This window comes from Crassostrea angulata, chromosome 6 (assembly GCF_025612915.1).
Source record: "Crassostrea angulata isolate pt1a10 chromosome 6, ASM2561291v2, whole genome shotgun sequence".
NCBI classification, from domain to species: Eukaryota; Metazoa; Mollusca; class Bivalvia; order Ostreida; family Ostreidae; genus Magallana; species Magallana angulata.
The window spans coordinates 59,106,960-59,125,788 of NC_069116.1; the positions used below are offsets into that span (position 1 = coordinate 59,106,960).

Consider the following 18,829-nt stretch of genomic DNA (forward strand, 5'->3'; position numbering starts at 1 on the left):
AGTTTTGATATTTTACAGTTTCTAATTGTTAATCATAGATATAAACTATGTAGACCCATATTTCACATATGGAAACCTTACGTGTAGTTAACGCTATTCCACTGTTTTACAATTAAATCTATACAGCACATGGAAACAACATTTGTGATTGCAAAACATAGTTTACTAAATTAAAAAAAAATACACATATTTGAAGAATTAACGATAAGATACTTTATTCGTATCAAAATTGCACATTTCTTAACATTATACATTTCACGACTCTGAACTTGAACTTAGCATCAAACGAGATTTCAAATTGATAATTATCATGATTATACATGTACATATAGTTTACGTACACGGCCGTAGCACAATTGAGGCAAATGAGGTACAGGTGTATGTGCCCCATATCTGAAACGACGATCATTTTTTTTTTTATCATTTTTTTAAGTCAGAGTGAACTCGCCAAATTTCCAGTTATGAAAAAAATAAATCACAGAAAATATTATATATAATATCTTGAAGAGGACAGCATAATGTTCAGTCTTGATCCACCCATGCACCAACTGTCAAGCTGCTATCCTCACCATACCTTTATATAAACTACCCAATTGATAATTATTACAGTCCGTAAAAAATATATTCTGTTAATTTCAGAGACATAAATTAGTCTCTGGTTCATTTATTCTAACGTAAAAATAACATTTTTAGGCTTATAACTGAAAATTGTACAGACTTGTTTTCTTTGAGATGCAAAATTCATTGACAATGCTCAGTGACTATTCTTCTTTTCTCATTTTCGACTGATCACTCACTTGTGTCGGTGAAGATAATCCGACGAGGCTTAATGTAGAGAAACTTCAGAAACGACGTGCGATGATTTTTTTTTTTCCTTCGGGCTCGAGATCCATATCAAAGTGGAAGAAAAACATTGAGGAAGTAGACGACTATGAGGAAATAAGTATCTGTGAGTATAAATGAAATAAAAAGTCAATGGTTATGATAACTGTTACGTCAGCCAAATGCTCTGTTGGTAAAATGTGATCTTTGGTTTAAACCTTACCAGATTTTTCAGATAAATCAAAATAACTGACATGCTTGTTCAAAAATGAAACTTGTAAAAGTTTATCTGACTCGACTCACGGAACTTCCTTGATGAGTTTCCATTTGTTATTTGGTGCATTTTGTATAAATTGAATCTGACAGACTGAGTGGAGGGGACTGGAAGTCACCCCAGCCTTGAAGTCAAAATGCCTCCGATAGTGGTCTTACCCGAACTAGACGTGGCTAAAGAAGTCAGTGAGACTGACGGCCATGTAGAGATGGATTTCCTGATGCCTAATGGGATCTTCATACCGTACAGAGTGGACTTCTACGACTCGGTAGAAAATTTGAAACTGGTGAATATCTAATTACCTGATATAAAGACTAAAGTGTATGTGTTGGACTGTATTGAATCACATATAGTAAAACATGGTCAAATACGTAAATATAATAATAATAAATATACTCAATCTAATTAAAATAAGATGTTAGATCCACTCGCTACACAAACAGTATGTAGCGAGTAAGCGAGTGGATCTAACATCTAATTTTGATTAGACTGAAATATACTATGTACATTGTTTCTAACTTCGTGTAAGAGGGAAATGTTGGAAGGGGGAGGGAAATACGTGTATTGATACAAGGGTTTTTCTTTCTTCTTTGCCTTTTTGTTTAAATATTGATTTCTTTTTCAATTTCTGTTGTTAGAAACTATGGAAGGAGGCAGAAAACTATCCACTGTTTAAGACTCTAAAGAGAAAGGAGAACTACTGTTTTGTCTACATCAACCAACAGGGACAGAAGGTAGGAGTTGTCTGCCTTGACTCTGTGGGCTGCATTAAGGATTCATTGATGAAACAGTATCCTGATCATTTTTTAGATCTTAGAAAATTAACCACACATCTTAGAGGATTAATGATGGGGTTATATTTTCTTAGGATGAGATCATGGATGAAGACATGTTACTGAACGAGTTTAAGATAGCTGCCCGGTTCCTGAAACTGGTGGAGAAGCAAGCGGACAACACAACACAAAGTCTGACCAGGAGTACCAATAGTCTGATCGGCATGAAAGGTACTGTTATAACCGTCAGTTAAATTACTATTAAAGGTAACCTATTGTTACAACCAGTCAACATAAAAGGTACTGTTATAACCGTCATTTAAATTACCATTAAAGGTAACCTATTGTTACAATGTACATGTATACCAGTCAACATAAAAGGTACTCATACTTGCCAACTGACCCGATTTTGTCGGGTCACACCCGATTTTTCAACCCTTCACCCGATTATTTTTTATGACCCGGTGGGTCATGCTTTTCACCCGATTTTTGTCGAACAACCCGAAAATCTCCCGATTTCCGGATTTGGTTCGTAAATTACGTTGCGCGTTTGACTTCCAGTTATGAACCCAAGCTGAACTTGGATTTACGTAACGCGTAAACAATGCCGATGGCTATAACAGAAACATTGTGTAATTATTATCGTGAGTTGTTTTGACTAAGCGAAGGTTTAAATCATTAAGTATGATGGCTTCCAATAAGAAAAGGTCTTCATCGGGGCCAGCGGAATAAAAACCAACAAAAAGAAAACAATATTTTTGTACCTTATATCAACATATCTAGGAAAATGAATTCCCATAGGTAAAACAAAGTAATCGAGTACAAAACGAGGCTTTTGCGTTCTATGTAACGCACATTTGAAAATTGGATTTTGTGCCCAAAATGATCTGACTAAACATTCAAAAACGCTAAGTCATGTATAGAATGCATTTTAATACACTAAAGTCTTCCAAGTCACTTACAACTTTCATGCCATCATTTACAGAGTTCAAAAGCAAGGTTAATGTAGCAGAAATCTCAACCTACCATTTTCTGTGTCAGATCACTTTACAAAATTCAAAATCAGCAACTGTTAGTTAAAATGCTTCTTTGCAATAAAGTATTACACATAAGTTTTAACACATATTTCTATTGTATATACCTATGAAATGCATGATAAATATGTCGTGAATGTTGTTACGCGCTATGACCAGATTTTTTACTTTCCAAATCTGGTCATGACCAGATTTTCACCTGTTGGAGGTTGGCAAGTATGGGTACTGTTATAACCGTCAGTTAAATTACCATAAAAGGTAACCTATTGTTACAATGAACATATATACCAATCGACATAAAAGATGATGTTATAACCTTTCAATACATGTACAACAAACAGATAACAATCTGATTTGTTTGTTTGTTAAAATATTTGTGTTTATACATTCAATAATGATTAAGGAAAGACTTAAAGACTCATCACCAGATTAAATGATTAATGAGATGGATAATTGTTATTTATGAGTATATTAATGAGTAGACATTAATATGTCTTAGGTCAGCAGTGCATCGATCATCAAGCTCAGGTGTCCCCTGATATAACGGACTTTAGGCGGGCCATGTCAGCATACTGCAAAGATATCGTCAACCGCAGGAACCAAGACTTGTCTGTAAGAGCTCAGACATGTAAAATATGTCCACCGAAACTATTACAGATGTATCTTATCCAAAAGTATCATCCACCAATGTTCATGTCTTATCATAATTTTATTTCCATTGACATTCATCATATTCAAAAGTGTTGTAATTTTAGTACATGTATTTACCAAGTGAATGTTCATATCTTATCCAAAAGCCTTCCAATGTTGTTATGAAAGTTCTCTTATCTGTACACATAATGTGGTATACTATAGTACCAGACGGAGTTAGGAGTGTAAGGAAGCAGGAAGTAGGAAGAAGTTTGATTTTAAGTGCATGTAGTGTGTGTATTTCATTGTAGTGTGTCTATTTTTGTTTCCTAGTTACATACATAATTATACTCATGTTCACTTGTATTCTGTGTTTGTAGGGATTTCTGAAGTTTCAGTATAAACATCCAGTTGGAATCCTAAACCATTCAATATTACCCGAACACATTCAGAACCAGCTTAAAGGGGGAATGGTGCTCAGTGTTCACATAGAGGAAACGGGGGTAAGAGGGAACAATATATAAAGAGGGGGAAAGGGGGCAACCTTGCGTTACTCTTATATTCATAATGGAATTCCTTCTGATGACAGGTTATTTATACCATGAGGATTGGGGCAGACAAAATCCCGAACGATTTAATTGCCATGACATTGGAGAAATGGAAGAACAACACCGGGAATCAACATCTCCGCCCCACGGACTACATTCTGAAGGTCATTGGTCTGGAGGATTACCTCTACGGGGAATACCAACTCAGGAACTTCAAGGTGAGGCTGTTACTAGAGATATTGGTCTGTATAAAAAAAACTTTTATGTTGGCAAATAAAAATTGTAAAATATTGTTCTGTTTAAGAAACGTTGATGCTGGCAAGATAATTGTAAAATATTGTTCTGTTTAAGAAACGTTGATGCTGGCAATGACAATTGTAAGATATAAGTTTATATGTAATTGATATGTTGTTGATACACAGTATATATTTCGGTGTCTCCTGAGAAACACTGCTCCTGCCCTGTGGCTCAGACTTAAGAGCAAAGTGATGGGTAAGTTGATTCTTACTTAAGCCTAAAACAAGACTTGAATATGCCTTGAATTCTTGTCGAGAAAAATGATAGTGAACATTATAGTATTTTCCATATTCATTTACAAGTGAATAACAGCTGGTTACTCTTATACAAAACATATTTATTTTGAGAAATTTATTAGGTAGTATATTGCAAGAAATATCTGGTTTGGTTTCTTTCCTTGTAGAGGTAGCGGCTGACTCTAGGGCTGCCTCTGCCCGCTCCCACCCGGAGAGGCCGGGCAAGCCCAGTGTGAAGGGCAGGAACACCCTTACCTCCTGGGACATCCATGTCAACTTCAAACTGACCATCAACAAAGTCTCCAAAATCATCGTCGACGACAACAGCAAGGTACTCTCACCGACATTAAAAAACATCAAGACCTGTTTTAACACTGAACTGCTGAACTTATGACAGAGTGATAAATTTTGACTTTTTCATATAGGTGAGGTTGTTTGTGGGGTTGTTTCATGGCCCAGAGACTCTCAGACTGGAGCACACAAAAGATGCCATTGTTTACAACGGCGACGTCAGCTGGAAGAAAGAGGTGGAGTTTGATATTAAGGTGGAGGACATCCCCCGTGATTGCAGGCTGTGCTTTGCCCTCTATATCAAGAAAAATAAGGTAAATCATGAGGCTGACTGGCAAATAGGAAATTTTTTGCAGAGGTTTATATAGTAAAACCACTCCTGATATTGATGCCTTTGTATGATACACAAGCTTCGTGTTGACAGTTTTTATCATTTGTTGATACATTGTAGGAATACTCAATCCTGACCTGGGCCAACATTCCGGTGTTTGATTACAAATGTCGTCTCCTGAAGGGGAACTACCGCCTCCACATGTGGACTCGTGCCGAGCACATGGAACACATGGAGCTGTACGACTCCTGCAATCCCATTGGTTGGTTTTATTTTAATTATTTTTTTTTTTTACCAACAATCTTATAATCCAATTGGTTAGATATCTTTAGTATTATAGTATTACCCAATACCCACAATACTGCAAGTCTGTGGTTAATTCTAGTCTTAATACTTACAGTCTTGTTGGTGTTCATATTTAATATCATTATCTTGTGTCCCAATTCTCGCTGATATTTTTTCTTTATCTGTAACTAGTTGTGGCCTGAACAAAATGCAATATATCGGTACATGTATTATTCTTGCTAAAATTTTATTCATGTGTACCGGTATATAAAAACTTTTTACATGTAATAAAATTGTAACAATGTTTGAAAATTATAAATCTAGTGCAAATAGTTTTTATGCCCTTTTTGACATAGTATTGAATTGCTTTTTTTTTCAACATGGCATCATAAAAGCTTCATATGATTAAACTGGAAGTATGCCGAAAAAGTCATGGCATATATGAACCCTGCTATTTTATGTCAGTAGTGTAAAAATAATTGTTGTTGTTGTTAGCTGTTGTTGTTCTAAACTTCTGTTTGTTGTTGTTGACCCTCTGTTGTTGTTTACCTTTTGCTGTTGTTGTTGTTTACCTTTTGTTGTTATTGTTTACCTTTTGTTGTTGTTGTTTACCTTTTGCTGTTGTTGTTTACCTTCTGTTGTTGTTTATCTTCTGTTGTTGTTGTTGTTGTTCACCTTCTGTTGTTGTTGTTGTTGTTGTTCACCTTCTGTTTGTTGTGTTGTTGTTCACCTTCTGTTTGTTGTTGTCAGGTACGGTGGCCATGAACCCCAAGGTGGACCATTCCACAATCCTGGAATTCATGGTCCCAGACTTCAACGTTCAGTCCCACATCATGTATCCCCAGAACGAGAAGGTAGGACAGAAGGGGCGGCCAAGGTTACATGTACCTGTGCTGTGCTGTCAGCAAATTAATAAATAGTTGTATGCTTTAGTTAGTTTTGATGTGTATACCCAGTAACTGTCAGTTTACCCTCATTCTCTCTTTGTTACTTTCTGGGTGAGTAACATTATGTTTGCATTACCTCTGTTTGTCTTAAACCTGTAGGTTTTACAATGTGCCAGTGAAAACATGGAAGAGAAGGGAAAACCAGGCTCCCCGGTAAGTTGGATAATGTTCACTGTTCAGTAGTTTGATAAAGTAAGGTACTACAAAAAGTTTTCTATTTACATTCACTTTCTCTGAGTTGTGATTCTAGACTTGTGAAGCCAAAAGATAGTCGTCAATGAGTTTCAAGAAGAAATGTTTGATTTTTTAATATGACATATCTGCTCTGTAGAACTGGCACCCTAGTAAGACCCACATCATCCAGTTTGAAGAAATACTGAACGACGACAAAAGCGGGATTCGCCAGTTGGCAGAGCAAGAGAAGAGTCTAATCTGGATGATGCGCTACGAGATCCGCGACAAGTATGACTACGCGCTGCCACTTCTACTGAACGCCGTGAAGTGGGACAACCACATCGATGTTTCAAAGGTACATGCCAGAGAGCTGTGTGTTAACAGCAGGAAATGTCTGGACAATATTTTCTGTACCAGTAAATGTTGATTTGTGTACAAGGAAATTCTGCCAACCTCATGAGAACCTTGTTGTCAGGAATATTTTCATATTGAACCCATCTATTTATGTCCTTTTTATAAAGATTTTAAAACTAGACTTGATATTGGAAAAATTTGTTGCCACAGGCCATTTTATCAATAGTCAATTGCAAAATTAACTCATAGGGTAGAGTTGTTTGCAGTACTGTGTAGAAATATTTTCTGACATTATTGGTGTTCTAAATCTTTTGTACAGATGATGGCACTCCTTCAGTCCTGGCGTCCGATAGAACTACAGCATGCCCTGGCTCTACTCGACTTCCATTACACAGACACGAATGTCAGGGAGTTCGCCTGTAAATGTCTGGAGGAACTCAGGTAAAGTCTGCCTGTAAAAGTCTAGATAGGAACAAAGTATACCCTGTAAATTTCTAAAAGAACTCAGGTAAAGTATGCCTCTAAACGCCTATATAGGAACAAATTATTCCCTGTAAATGTCTGGAGGAACTTGGGTAATGTCTGGCTGTAAAAGGCTAGATAGGAACAAGCCTGTAAATGTCTGGAGGAACTCAAGTAAGGTCTGCCTGTAAACGTCTAGATAGGATCAAAGTTTTCCCAGGAAATTCTCCAACTATTACTGTAATGCACATTAACCTTTGTTGTCCCGTACGGTCAGCCACAACAGGTGTACGGTAAGATCTTAGTTAAGTCATACCATATATTTCTCTTGTTGACCATGTTACATGTTGTTAGTTTGTTAACACAACCTGTCTTAGTTCATGTTACAGTCTGTTGTTTGTTTGTTTACAGTGATGACGACCTGTCTCAGTACATACTACAGTCTGTTGTTTGTTTGTTTACAGTGACAGCGACTTGTCTCAGTACATACTAGAGTCTGTTGTTTGTTTGTTTACAGTGATGACGACCTGTCTCAGTACATACTACAGTCTGTTGTTTGTTTGTTTACAGTGACAGCGACCTGTCTCAGTACATACTACAGTCTGTTGTTTGTTTGTTTACAGTGACAGCAACTTGTCTCAGTACATGCTACAGCCTGTTGTTTGTTTGTTTGTTTACAGTGACGACGACCTGTCTCAGTACATGCTACAGTTGGTCCAGGCCCTGAAGTACGAGTCACATCTCATGTGCCCACTCAGTAAGTTCCTCCTGTCTCGAGCCTTGGAGAACCAACATCTCGGACACCACCTCTACTGGCTGCTCAGGTAATCAAAGCAATCTGGGAGACAGAGACCTGATTTCCTCTTTATTGAAAAAGTGATTAATATTGGTTACATGTAATGTGCATTGATCATGTATGTATTGGAAGTATTTTAATGTACCGGGTATTAATATCACACCTTTAAAACTGGCAAATCATTAGTGATTGTTATTCATTGATTTTAGTACAATGTACTTTTAATCAAAGATAACATAAACATATGTCTGAATCATGAATAGTTCACTTTATGCCCCCGAAATTTTGCTCCATATATACATGTACCTAAGAGCCTTTAATCACACATACTACAACTGTTCAGTGTACAGAACATATTGACATGATCCAAGTATTAACTTATTGGTTGTTTTTAGGTCCGAGATGCATGAGATAACTGTGACTGTTCGATATGGCCTATTACTGGAAGCCTATCTCAAGTCTTCCCAGGAGCATCTCGCCATTCTCAGCAAGCAACAGGATGCTCTAGTCAAACTCAACGCTTTCAGCGAAATTGCCAAAAACATCAATGTAAGTCCTTAGCCCCAAACCAGTAAGAGGGTTTAATGTATGAAAACCTACATGTATTATTTAAGGTGGCTCTATACACCCACAGTTTATTCCAATTTTCAATAGAAGACCACAAAACATATACTTATCAAATATTAAAATGACGATAGGGATACTATAGGTATTTTAAAAGAATTTTTTAATGTTTTTTCGTGTTTTTGTAAAATATTTTTTAAAAAGACAGCTATCAACAAATTGAGAGAAATTATTTTGTCATATGATGGATATTTCCTTCAGACACATAAAAAAAATATAACACTTCTTAACATTCAAAAATGTTATTATTGCAATTTTTTTTAGTATTTCCCAAAAACATATTTTTTCATATTTTCTTACTCTGTTGACAAATCATCTGAAAAAGTTGCTTGATGTTATAAGAAAATGTATTTTAATAAATGTGAAATAAAATATTGAATGAAAACAATTGCAAATAAACACAAAAAATATTTTAAATTTTATTTGGTAGGAAAGTTCCTCATGTAAGGGTTATCGTTCTTAAGTCCCAAGGCCCAAACACCTTGGGGACTTTTCATTTCTGAGTTGAAGAAAATTTCCTAAATATAATGTTGGAATGATAAATATATGCATATTTCATCATAGACTTTGCCCTATATAAGTGAATATATTCGCTTTAGTGCAAAACTAAGTCAAATAAATAAAGGGGAACATTGACTAGGCTAATAGGATTTAGGTATCCCAACCTGAGAGAATTTCAAAGCAACCCTCTCATCCCCGTTAGGTGTCGATATTAATGTGCATTAAAGTATATTATAATTGAAATATTTTCACCTGTTTAGAATTTTCTTTCACGGTATTCAACCAAAAAATACGTTTTAGAAATTTTTGGAAAGTTAAAAAAATTATTGTTCTCAACGGGAATCGAACTCATGACCTACTGGTTTGTAGTGAACCCACTAACCCACTGCGCTACAGTGTAACATATCGATGATGCTAAAGAAACTCTTTAAAAATTTATACTTGATTTTATTGTTTATTTCGATAAATAATACCACACAACGTGAAGGTGTCACATACCACATTACTTGTAAGTAATGAATTTTCCAATTATCAAATTAAATCTATCCATTTAACAAATTTTTCAAAATAGCGGTTCCCATACAATTCACCTCAGTTTAAATCAGCCAGTACCGGAAATGCATGTTTCCAGATTTACTTTTTTGCGTACTGCGTCATCAAAATGTGGTGTATAGAGCCACCTTAAACAATTCCTGGGTTTTTTCTGTTTGATTTCAAATTATTTCCTTGGATGTCTGATCCGTTATCCTTATCTAAATGTATGATAAGTTTACTATTTATTAGTGTATGTTTTATAAATTTGCAAGCTATTTATGAATATTCTGGGTATTATGGTATTAAAATCAATTTTTCAATCGTATTCTCAAAAAAATGGCAACTGGATCATATTGTCTTAAATAAAATTAACTGTTGATTAAAATTTCGTTTGTTTTTTTTATGATTTAGCTATTACTGATTCATGTGAATCCAATTCTTATTTTTTTTTTTTTTTTAGAAAAAACCACAGAAAGTTTCTGAGGATGTCAAGAGGATAATGCATCAGAAAGTAGAAGTGTTGTCTGGATTATACAGTCCACTCACCCCCCAGATCTGTCTGAAGGATCTACTGTAAGTCCTTTATAGTGTATATGTCAGGTAGTTCTGTCTACACTATACATGTGTCTGTGTAAAGGTATAGTGTATATGTCATGTAGTTCTGTCTACACTATACATGTGTCTGTGTAAAGGTATAGTGTATATGTCATGTAGTTCTGTCTACACTATACACGTGTCTGTGTAAAGGTATAGTGTATATGTCAGGTAGTTCTGTCTACACTATACACGTGTCTGTGTAAAGGTATAGTGTATATGTCATGTAGTTCTGTCTACACTATACACGTGTCTGTGTAAAGGTATAGTGTATATGTCAGGTAGTTCTGTCTACACTATACACGTGTCTGTGTAAAGGTATAGTGTATATGTCAGGTAGTTCTGTCTACACTATACACGTGTCTGTGTAAAGATATAGTGTATATGTCGTGTAGTTCTGTCTACACTATACACGTGTCTGTGTAAAGGTATAGTGTATATGTCATGTAGTTCTGTCTACACTATACATGTGTCTGTGTAAAGGTATAGTGTATATGTCATGTAGTTCTGTCTACTCTATACATGTGTCTGTGTAAAGAATAAACTACTAGACTTACCACCTAGTTATACCCCCGCTCCGAAGGAGAGGGGGTATACTGTTTTACCCTTGTGTGTCTGTCTGTCCGTCCGTCCGTCCGTCCGTCCGTCCGTCCGTCTGTCTGTCTGTCAGTAACAAAAATTTCTGTCGCATTTATCTCAGCAACTATTTATCGCAGATGCTTGAAATTTTTACACAGTGTTTGTTAAGGCATGCCATATCCTGCGATATATTTTTGTACCAATCGGACATCAACTTCCTGTTAAATGACGACTTTGCTAATTTTTCAATCAAAATTTTCAAACAAATTTTTGTCAAAGAATTCTCAGCAAAAAGTTTATCGCAGATGCTTGAAATTTTTACACAGTGTTTGTTAAGGCATGCCATATCCTGGGATATATTTTTGTACCAATCGGACATCAACTTCCTGTAAAATGACGACTTTGCTTATTTTTTAACCAAAATTTTCAAACAAATTTTTGTCAAAGAATTCTCAGCAAAAAGTTTATCGCAGATGCTTGAAATTTTTACACAGTGTTTGTTAAGGCATGCCATATCCTGGGATATATTTTTGTACCAATCAGATGTCAACTTCCTGTTAAATGACGACTTTGCTTATTTTTTAACCAAAATTTTCAAACAAATTTTTGTCAAAGAATTCTCAGCAAAAAGTTTATCGCAGATGCTTGAAATTTTTACACAGTGTTTGTTAAGGCATGCCATATCGTGGGATATATTTTTGTACCAATCAGATGTCAACTTCCTGTTAAATGACAACTTTGTTTATTTTTTAACCAAAATTTTCAAACAAATTTTTGTCAAAGAATTCTGAGCAACTGTGTATCGCAGATGCTTGAAATTTTTACACAGTATTTGTATAGGCATGCTATATTGTGGGATATATTTTTGTACCAATCAGATGTCAACTTCCTGTTAAATGACAACTTTGTTTATTTTTAGCCAAAATTTTCAAACAAATTTTTGTCAAAGAATTCTCAGCAACTGTGAATCGCAGATGCTTGAAATTTTTACACAGTATTTGTATAGGCATGCTATATCGTGGGATGTATTTTTGTACCAATCAGACGTCAACTTCCTGTTAAATGACAACTTTGTTTATTTTTAGCAAAAATTTTCAAACAAATTTTCGTCAAAGATTTCTCAGCAGCTATTTATCGCAGATGCTTGAAATTTTTACACAGTGTTTGTTAAGGCATGCCATATTGTGGGATATATTTCTGTACCAATCGGATACCAGCTTTCTGTTAAATGTCGACTTTGCTTATTTTGCATATTCACATCAGAGCGGGGGTATCACTAGTGAGCATTGGCTCACAGATATCTTGTTCTTTCAACTATATTTCTAAAGGACCTTAACTAAGAACGTACTATTCAGATCCCACATATCTCTATAGAACCAACGTATTCTTTACCCAGAATTTTTCTCTGGAGGACTTTAAATGTAACCGTCACCTTAAAGCTTTGATGCTGATGCTTGATTGTTTCTTTTCTAGCGTTGACAGATGTAAAATCATGGACTCCAAAAAGCGCCCTCTGTGGTTGGAGTGGACCAATGCCGACCCCAAAGGACCGAACATCCTCATCATGTACAAAAACGGAGATGGTAGGAGTTAATAGAGCATAACTAGACTGATATTAATAATAATAGAACAAACAATACCCACTTTTATGTCAGATATCTGTAATTAATGAATTACTATAATTACAAACTGGTTTGCTGGAACTTTTTTTTGTCACCAAGTCATCTATATTGTGTATTATAATGTGATTAAATCTAAAGTCATTGAAAATGACTGTAAACTTGTAATATTTTGAGTGTACAAAATTTGGTGGAAATTGATTTTTCAACATGCTGGCTTGGATATGAATAAGCATATTTCTAGATCTTATATATATACGCAAGGCATTTAGCGATGTACTAGATTTAGTGTAAGTTGCTTTTCACTTAAAAAGCTAAAAAGATTACACAGCCAGTGTAATATGTTTACAGTAGTTCACTGCAATGAATAATTTTAATAATGAGGCTTGATCTTTTAAAAATTGCAAATTTTGCTGATAAAGATGGGTAACAGTCTCAACATTCATGATTTGTGTTGTTACAGATCTTCGACAGGACATGCTAACGCTGCAAATTCTACAAATAATGGACAACATTTGGAAAAATGAAGGCCTTGATCTCAGGTGCTTAGTCAGATAAAGCCAGATTATGTCTGCCTCAGTTATAAAATACAGATTTCTTTGAAAAGTTGACACAACACCAAAAAATTTTCTTTAAGTAAATAAAATCATATGGGAATTAAGAGGTCTTAAATGAATTAAAGTGTGGCAACAATTTTTATATTTGAAGAAGAATGGCAATGATAGAGTACCACTTGAAATACATGTACATGTATACAATAATGGGTTGAATCTGCGAATCAATCTCATTTCATTAGTATATCTACAACCTGTTTTTGTATTTTGATGATGTGATTTTGTTGATACTCTTGGGTACAGGATGAACCCCTATGGCTGTATCGCCACTGGTCGGGAGGAAGGGATGATTGAAATCGTGACAAACTCCATGACCATCTCTAAGATACAGAGATGGTACAAGAAAGGAGCCTTCGCCAAAGAAGCTCTGTACGAGTGGCTTAAGCACAAGAACCCCAAAGAGGAGAGGTGAGTCTATTTCATACTTTATTTGAAAAGGATTTGTTGTATTTTAGATTTTTTGTACTGGAATATCCTTGTGTAGTATGTAAGATTATAAATTATCCTCAAAAGATCCTTATAATACATGTACCAAACACTTTCATGCTCTTGAATTTTCTCTTTAAGAAAGTAATAATGCAGTTAACTTTGATTTTTTAGAATTTCTGTTTCTTTCTGTATACACTATATTTACGTGTTAATGTTCAACATCTTGACGACTTGGTCTGTATGTGATTTTACAGTCATAAAGGAGCTTAGATATTCTATACACTGTTTTATTTGGATTTTTATTGATTAACGATTTGCATTCTACAGCTGTCACATGCTGTAGTGGAGTCTTTGGGTTTTGTACATATACATACCATTTAATTTGTATTACTTAGCTCTGTTTGCTAATTAACATATTATAAATTTTTGATATTTGATAAAATCTGTGAAGGAGCTTATCCATATTCTGTACATACTATCTGGAGAAAATAAAATGGGAGTGAATATTTCCCTGTAACCAGTGTGTGATTAAACAGCGGAAAATATCTGAATTCTGTAAACTATACTATTTGGATTTTTATGTATCAGCTTCAATTTTTTGTTACAGCTTTATGCTATGATGCGGTTTATGTATTCTGTAAACTACATTATTTTGATTTTTGTGGATCATCTCTGAATCTTTCATGATATAATTAATCAGTGCTTATACTATCTATTCAGGATATATTACAATAACTATAGTCAGGTACTTTCCACACAATTGCGCTGAAAAATTATAGTAACTGTTCTATTCATGATCATTTGGATTTTTTTAATCAGCTCTGAATCTTTTTTAAAAGCCTCCTGCTGTAATATGGTTCTTGAGTTCTGTAAACTATACTATTCTTAATTTTGTGGATCTGATTTGTTTGCTGTTTTTACAGCCTAACGCTTTAATGTTATGTGTGCTTTTCTTATTGGATTTTTATTGATCAGCTCCGTCAGCTGTTTTACAGCCTAATGCTGTAGTGTTACGTATTCTGTACATTATACTAATTGTGTTTTTAATGTGATATTTTACAGCCTGTCTCAAGCTGTGGAGGAGTTCACCTTTTCCTGTGCAGGGTACGCCGTGGCGACCTACATTCTAGGAATCGGGGACAGACACAATGACAACATCATGATGAAGGAGTCGGGACAGGTACTGGTCAATTTCTTCTATTTACATGTTATCTACAAATTCTGTATAATAGGGCTCTATATATTTAAAGTTAAAGGACTAGTTGTCTTTTATTACAATGTACAACAAATTGTTTAATAGGTCTCTAATTTATAATCAAGTTAGAATTAAGACAAGTTATCTTCTATTTACACAACAAATTATATGGATCTCTACATCAAAACTAAAAGACAAATTTTAACAGTTGTGAAGAAAAATCCTTGTGTTTTATCATAAGAATTTTTGTAATCCTTTTTCTTTTCTCTCAGCTTTTTCACATTGACTTTGGCCATTTTCTGGGTAACTTCAAGTCCAAGTTGAACATAAAGAGGGAGAGAGTACCCTTCATTCTGACCTCTCACTTTGAGTACGTCATCAAGAGGGGAGAGAAGGACAAAGAGAACTTTGACAGGTAAGTGGTTGTCATGGAGATTTACTATTAAGACAAGGACTGAAGAGATATAAGTTCAAACTTAAAAATAAAATTGATTTTCTAAATATGTATTAATTTCTAAGATAATTTTGATTCAATTCAACAAAATCACTTCTTTGTCATCTACTTAAAATTGAATGTCCTTACATTTTTTTTTGTTTTAAGATTTCAGAGAATTTGTGAACAAGCATACATGATAATCCGCTCCCAGGGGGCGCTGTTGATCCGACTGTTTATGATGATGTTGTCGGCAGGGATTCCCCAGCTCACAAACGTCAGTGATGTAGATTATCTCAAGGACACACTCGCCCTTGACCTCACGGAGGAAGAGGCCCGGAAGAAATTCATTGACAAACTGAAGGAGGCCAAGAACAAGAGCTGGTCCACCAGTGTCAACTGGGCCCTGCACAACATGGCCCACTGAGGCAGGAAACACAAAATGGCAGACTGAAACAACAGTGTATTTTGAAAGTAGCAGTATTCTACTTATTGTTAATGTTGAAATCTAACTTGATCAAATGTTCCCAGCAAAATTAAATCTAACTTGATCCAATGTTCTTAGCAAAATGAACTAAATGTCAAATTTTCTGACAGTATACCATCAACAACATGCCAGGCAATACCATATTGAAGAACTGAAGATTTATTATTATTTTTAGTTGCCGTACTGTTTTAAGATTTCTTCATCATATACATGTACTATGCAATGATACATGGTGCTGTGTGAATAACTTGAGAGTTTAGCTTTAACTGAAGTCTATACTTTCTAGCAAAACATTTTAAAGGCTGTTCAAAGAATCACAAATTTGATTATAAGTTTTCAGCAAATATCATTCAATGATTTTCAGATCAGTATTCTCAATGTGGCTGAAATGTGAACAAACCAGTGATGTGCAATATGTAGTGATGTTAGACATGATTATTTTTGATATTGTATGGTATTATTGTAATTATATTTACATGTAGTTTCTTGTACACTAGTCAATGTCTCCAGCTTTGTGGCTTAGTTACTGATATTTCAGTCAATGATAAGCCAGATGAGCAATGATTTATTCCAGCTGGTCATCATACAAATGTCTGATAAAATCAATTTCTGCAGTATAGCTTCCCCCTTTCTCACCGATAGTGATCATCAGTGGTATGAACAAATTATAGATTGCTCCTGTAATGTGAAATCCCAACTGGCAAGTACGACATCAGTGCCTTAAGAGGCAGGTAGTCATCAAGTAAACGAAACGTTTCATGATTTGTCTACTGTTATGGTCATCGGACTAACTCCCCATTTCCTGACTTATTTTATTGTTAAAGTCATCTCAGTATTTCCTGTGCAGCAGATTTCGTTTAGTTATCATCACTATCTATGTACATGTTAATGAGACTACATTCATGATATTTGACGATTTTGTCTTTCCATATTTACTTCAAAAAACTTTTCACTCAAACCTTTGTGCCATAATTGAGCAAATCACATTCCATTTTAATGTCTTTGTAATAAGTCACATTCCGTTATGTGTTAGTATCTTTGCAACAACAAATCACATTGTACTATGTGTTAGTATCTTAGTAACCAATCACATTCTGTTATCTGTTAGTATCTTAACCAATCACATTCCATTATGAGTTAGTATCTTAACCAATCATATTCCTTTTTGTGTCAGTGTCGCTATATATGATCTCTACAATTTCCACTTTCAAAAAAAAATTTTCCAAACATTACCAGTACTATGTACATATGAACTCATTCTGTTTGAATTTTTGTGGCTCTTCCATCTTTACTTATCTCTCTGGGTCTTAAATAGTTTGATCTCGACCATTTTGACACAAAAAAATTTTATGATAATTATTTTTATTTTCTCTGGTTTTGTAATTTTCTGTTTGAGTGTGTTATATTGTTTTCCTTGCCAAGCCTACATTCCAGACGACCTTGTGAGTCCTTGCCCAGTGAGTCTTATTCATTGAAGGCAGCAGATGCCAAACCAGAGAACACACTGTGTTGGGGTCCATTTTAGATATTGGAATTTTAATTGATAAATTTTAAAATGATTAACAGTAGTAGAAATGTACATGTAATTATATTGTGCACTTTTATTTAAACATTATGTTGTTATATCATGAATTTTTATGTGGTTTAATCATGATCGGTTTAATTAAGAAAGAGTATTTGGTTTGTGTGTGATTAGATTTCTTGGTTCATCAAATGTGAGGAATTAAGTTTTGTAGCTGTTAGATATTTTGTTTAAATAATATTGTATTCAACAAGATATTTCCACATGTGATCCCTGGCCTAAGAAGGAATGGTGGGCAATAAATGGCCACATAGTGTACTATTAAATCATCTTCCTTCTTTGCTATGAAGTAAATACATTTACAATAAAGTAACCTTGACCCCCAAGCCTTGTTACAATGAAGTCTTCCTGGTAGCAGATGCAGCAAGAGATCCGCATAGATTATTAATCCCTAAATAACATCAATAATTTAACTGTAATTCCATCATTTATGTTTGATGTAGCCGTTTTGAGTAATCACCCGTCAATGCATTGTCAGTGGCCTGGTGCTGTTCTAGAGATCTCGCTGTCAGTGCTTTAAATAATCTTGTAAAACAATTCCACAATCCTATTGCTACTGTTTGCGCTGTAATAATCCTGTAGATCAATCCCACAATCCTCTCGCTGGTGTCTGTGCTGTAATAATCTTGAAGATCAATTCCACAATTCAAAATCGTTTTGCTGCTTTTATGTAATACCACATGAAATGATTTTTAAATGCTCCAGAAAACATTCCATTTTTAGACCAATATGTTTCATGTTTTATAATAACATTCCAGAACAGAATGCCTTAATTATTTATTTTTTTCCCAGGTGAGACCCTTGGGTGACATTTTGTATTGAGGGGCCCCATACCTGGTATTGAGTTGCTTATAACTATGGGTACCTAGACACTGAGGACTGCATTGGTGTAAGAGCTATAACCTTGGTAACCCCCACTCTACCCCACCCCAGGGTCTGTGCCTGATATTTTGTACCACCAATCATGTTAATATATACATGCACTTTTATTTAACAATTTCATCATTGTCATTTTTTTATTCTTTGTTAAAGGTGCAGTTCATAGTTCATAATTTGTTGAAATAAAAAAGAACTTTATATTATCAAATTGATTTGTAGTTGTTTTTTATTGCATTCTTGCAGGCACTTTTTATGTATTAATTTTTTTAATTGATGATTTAATAGAACACAGTGGATAAAATTCATATCCAAGTACAGTATGATCACAGAATTAAAAAAAATCCCAAATATTTCATGTTCATCAAAGTGCAATTTCTAATAACTTTCTAATAATGGTCATCATCAAAGGTTTTTACAGACAGTTGAACTTCAATATCTGGAACACTGATATCTTGAGTACAATGGATATGTCGAAGTGATTTGTAAGTACCAACCACTTATTTTT

At 34.7% G+C, this 18,829-nt stretch overlaps 1 protein-coding gene across 1 annotated transcript; it reads left to right on the forward strand.

The window, feature by feature from the left end:
* Nucleotides 1-793: 793 nt before the first annotated feature.
* LOC128188289 (phosphatidylinositol 4,5-bisphosphate 3-kinase catalytic subunit delta isoform-like) lies at nucleotides 794-18,536 on the forward strand. The gene is made up of 24 exons (XM_052859249.1): nucleotides 794-949; nucleotides 1,189-1,382; nucleotides 1,735-1,830; nucleotides 1,965-2,100; nucleotides 3,403-3,515; nucleotides 3,914-4,036; nucleotides 4,123-4,299; nucleotides 4,504-4,573; nucleotides 4,782-4,945; nucleotides 5,040-5,219; nucleotides 5,357-5,498; nucleotides 6,272-6,375; nucleotides 6,568-6,621; nucleotides 6,800-6,997; nucleotides 7,316-7,437; nucleotides 8,139-8,282; nucleotides 8,650-8,803; nucleotides 10,374-10,486; nucleotides 12,560-12,669; nucleotides 13,169-13,247; nucleotides 13,563-13,727; nucleotides 14,811-14,928; nucleotides 15,216-15,358; nucleotides 15,545-18,536. Exons 2-24 carry the CDS (start codon nucleotides 1,233-1,235, stop codon nucleotides 15,801-15,803), a joined length of 3,114 nt encoding a protein of 1,037 aa, XP_052715209.1. The 5' UTR covers nucleotides 794-949; nucleotides 1,189-1,232; the 3' UTR covers nucleotides 15,804-18,536.
* The last annotated feature ends 293 nt before the right edge of the window (nucleotides 18,537-18,829 follow it).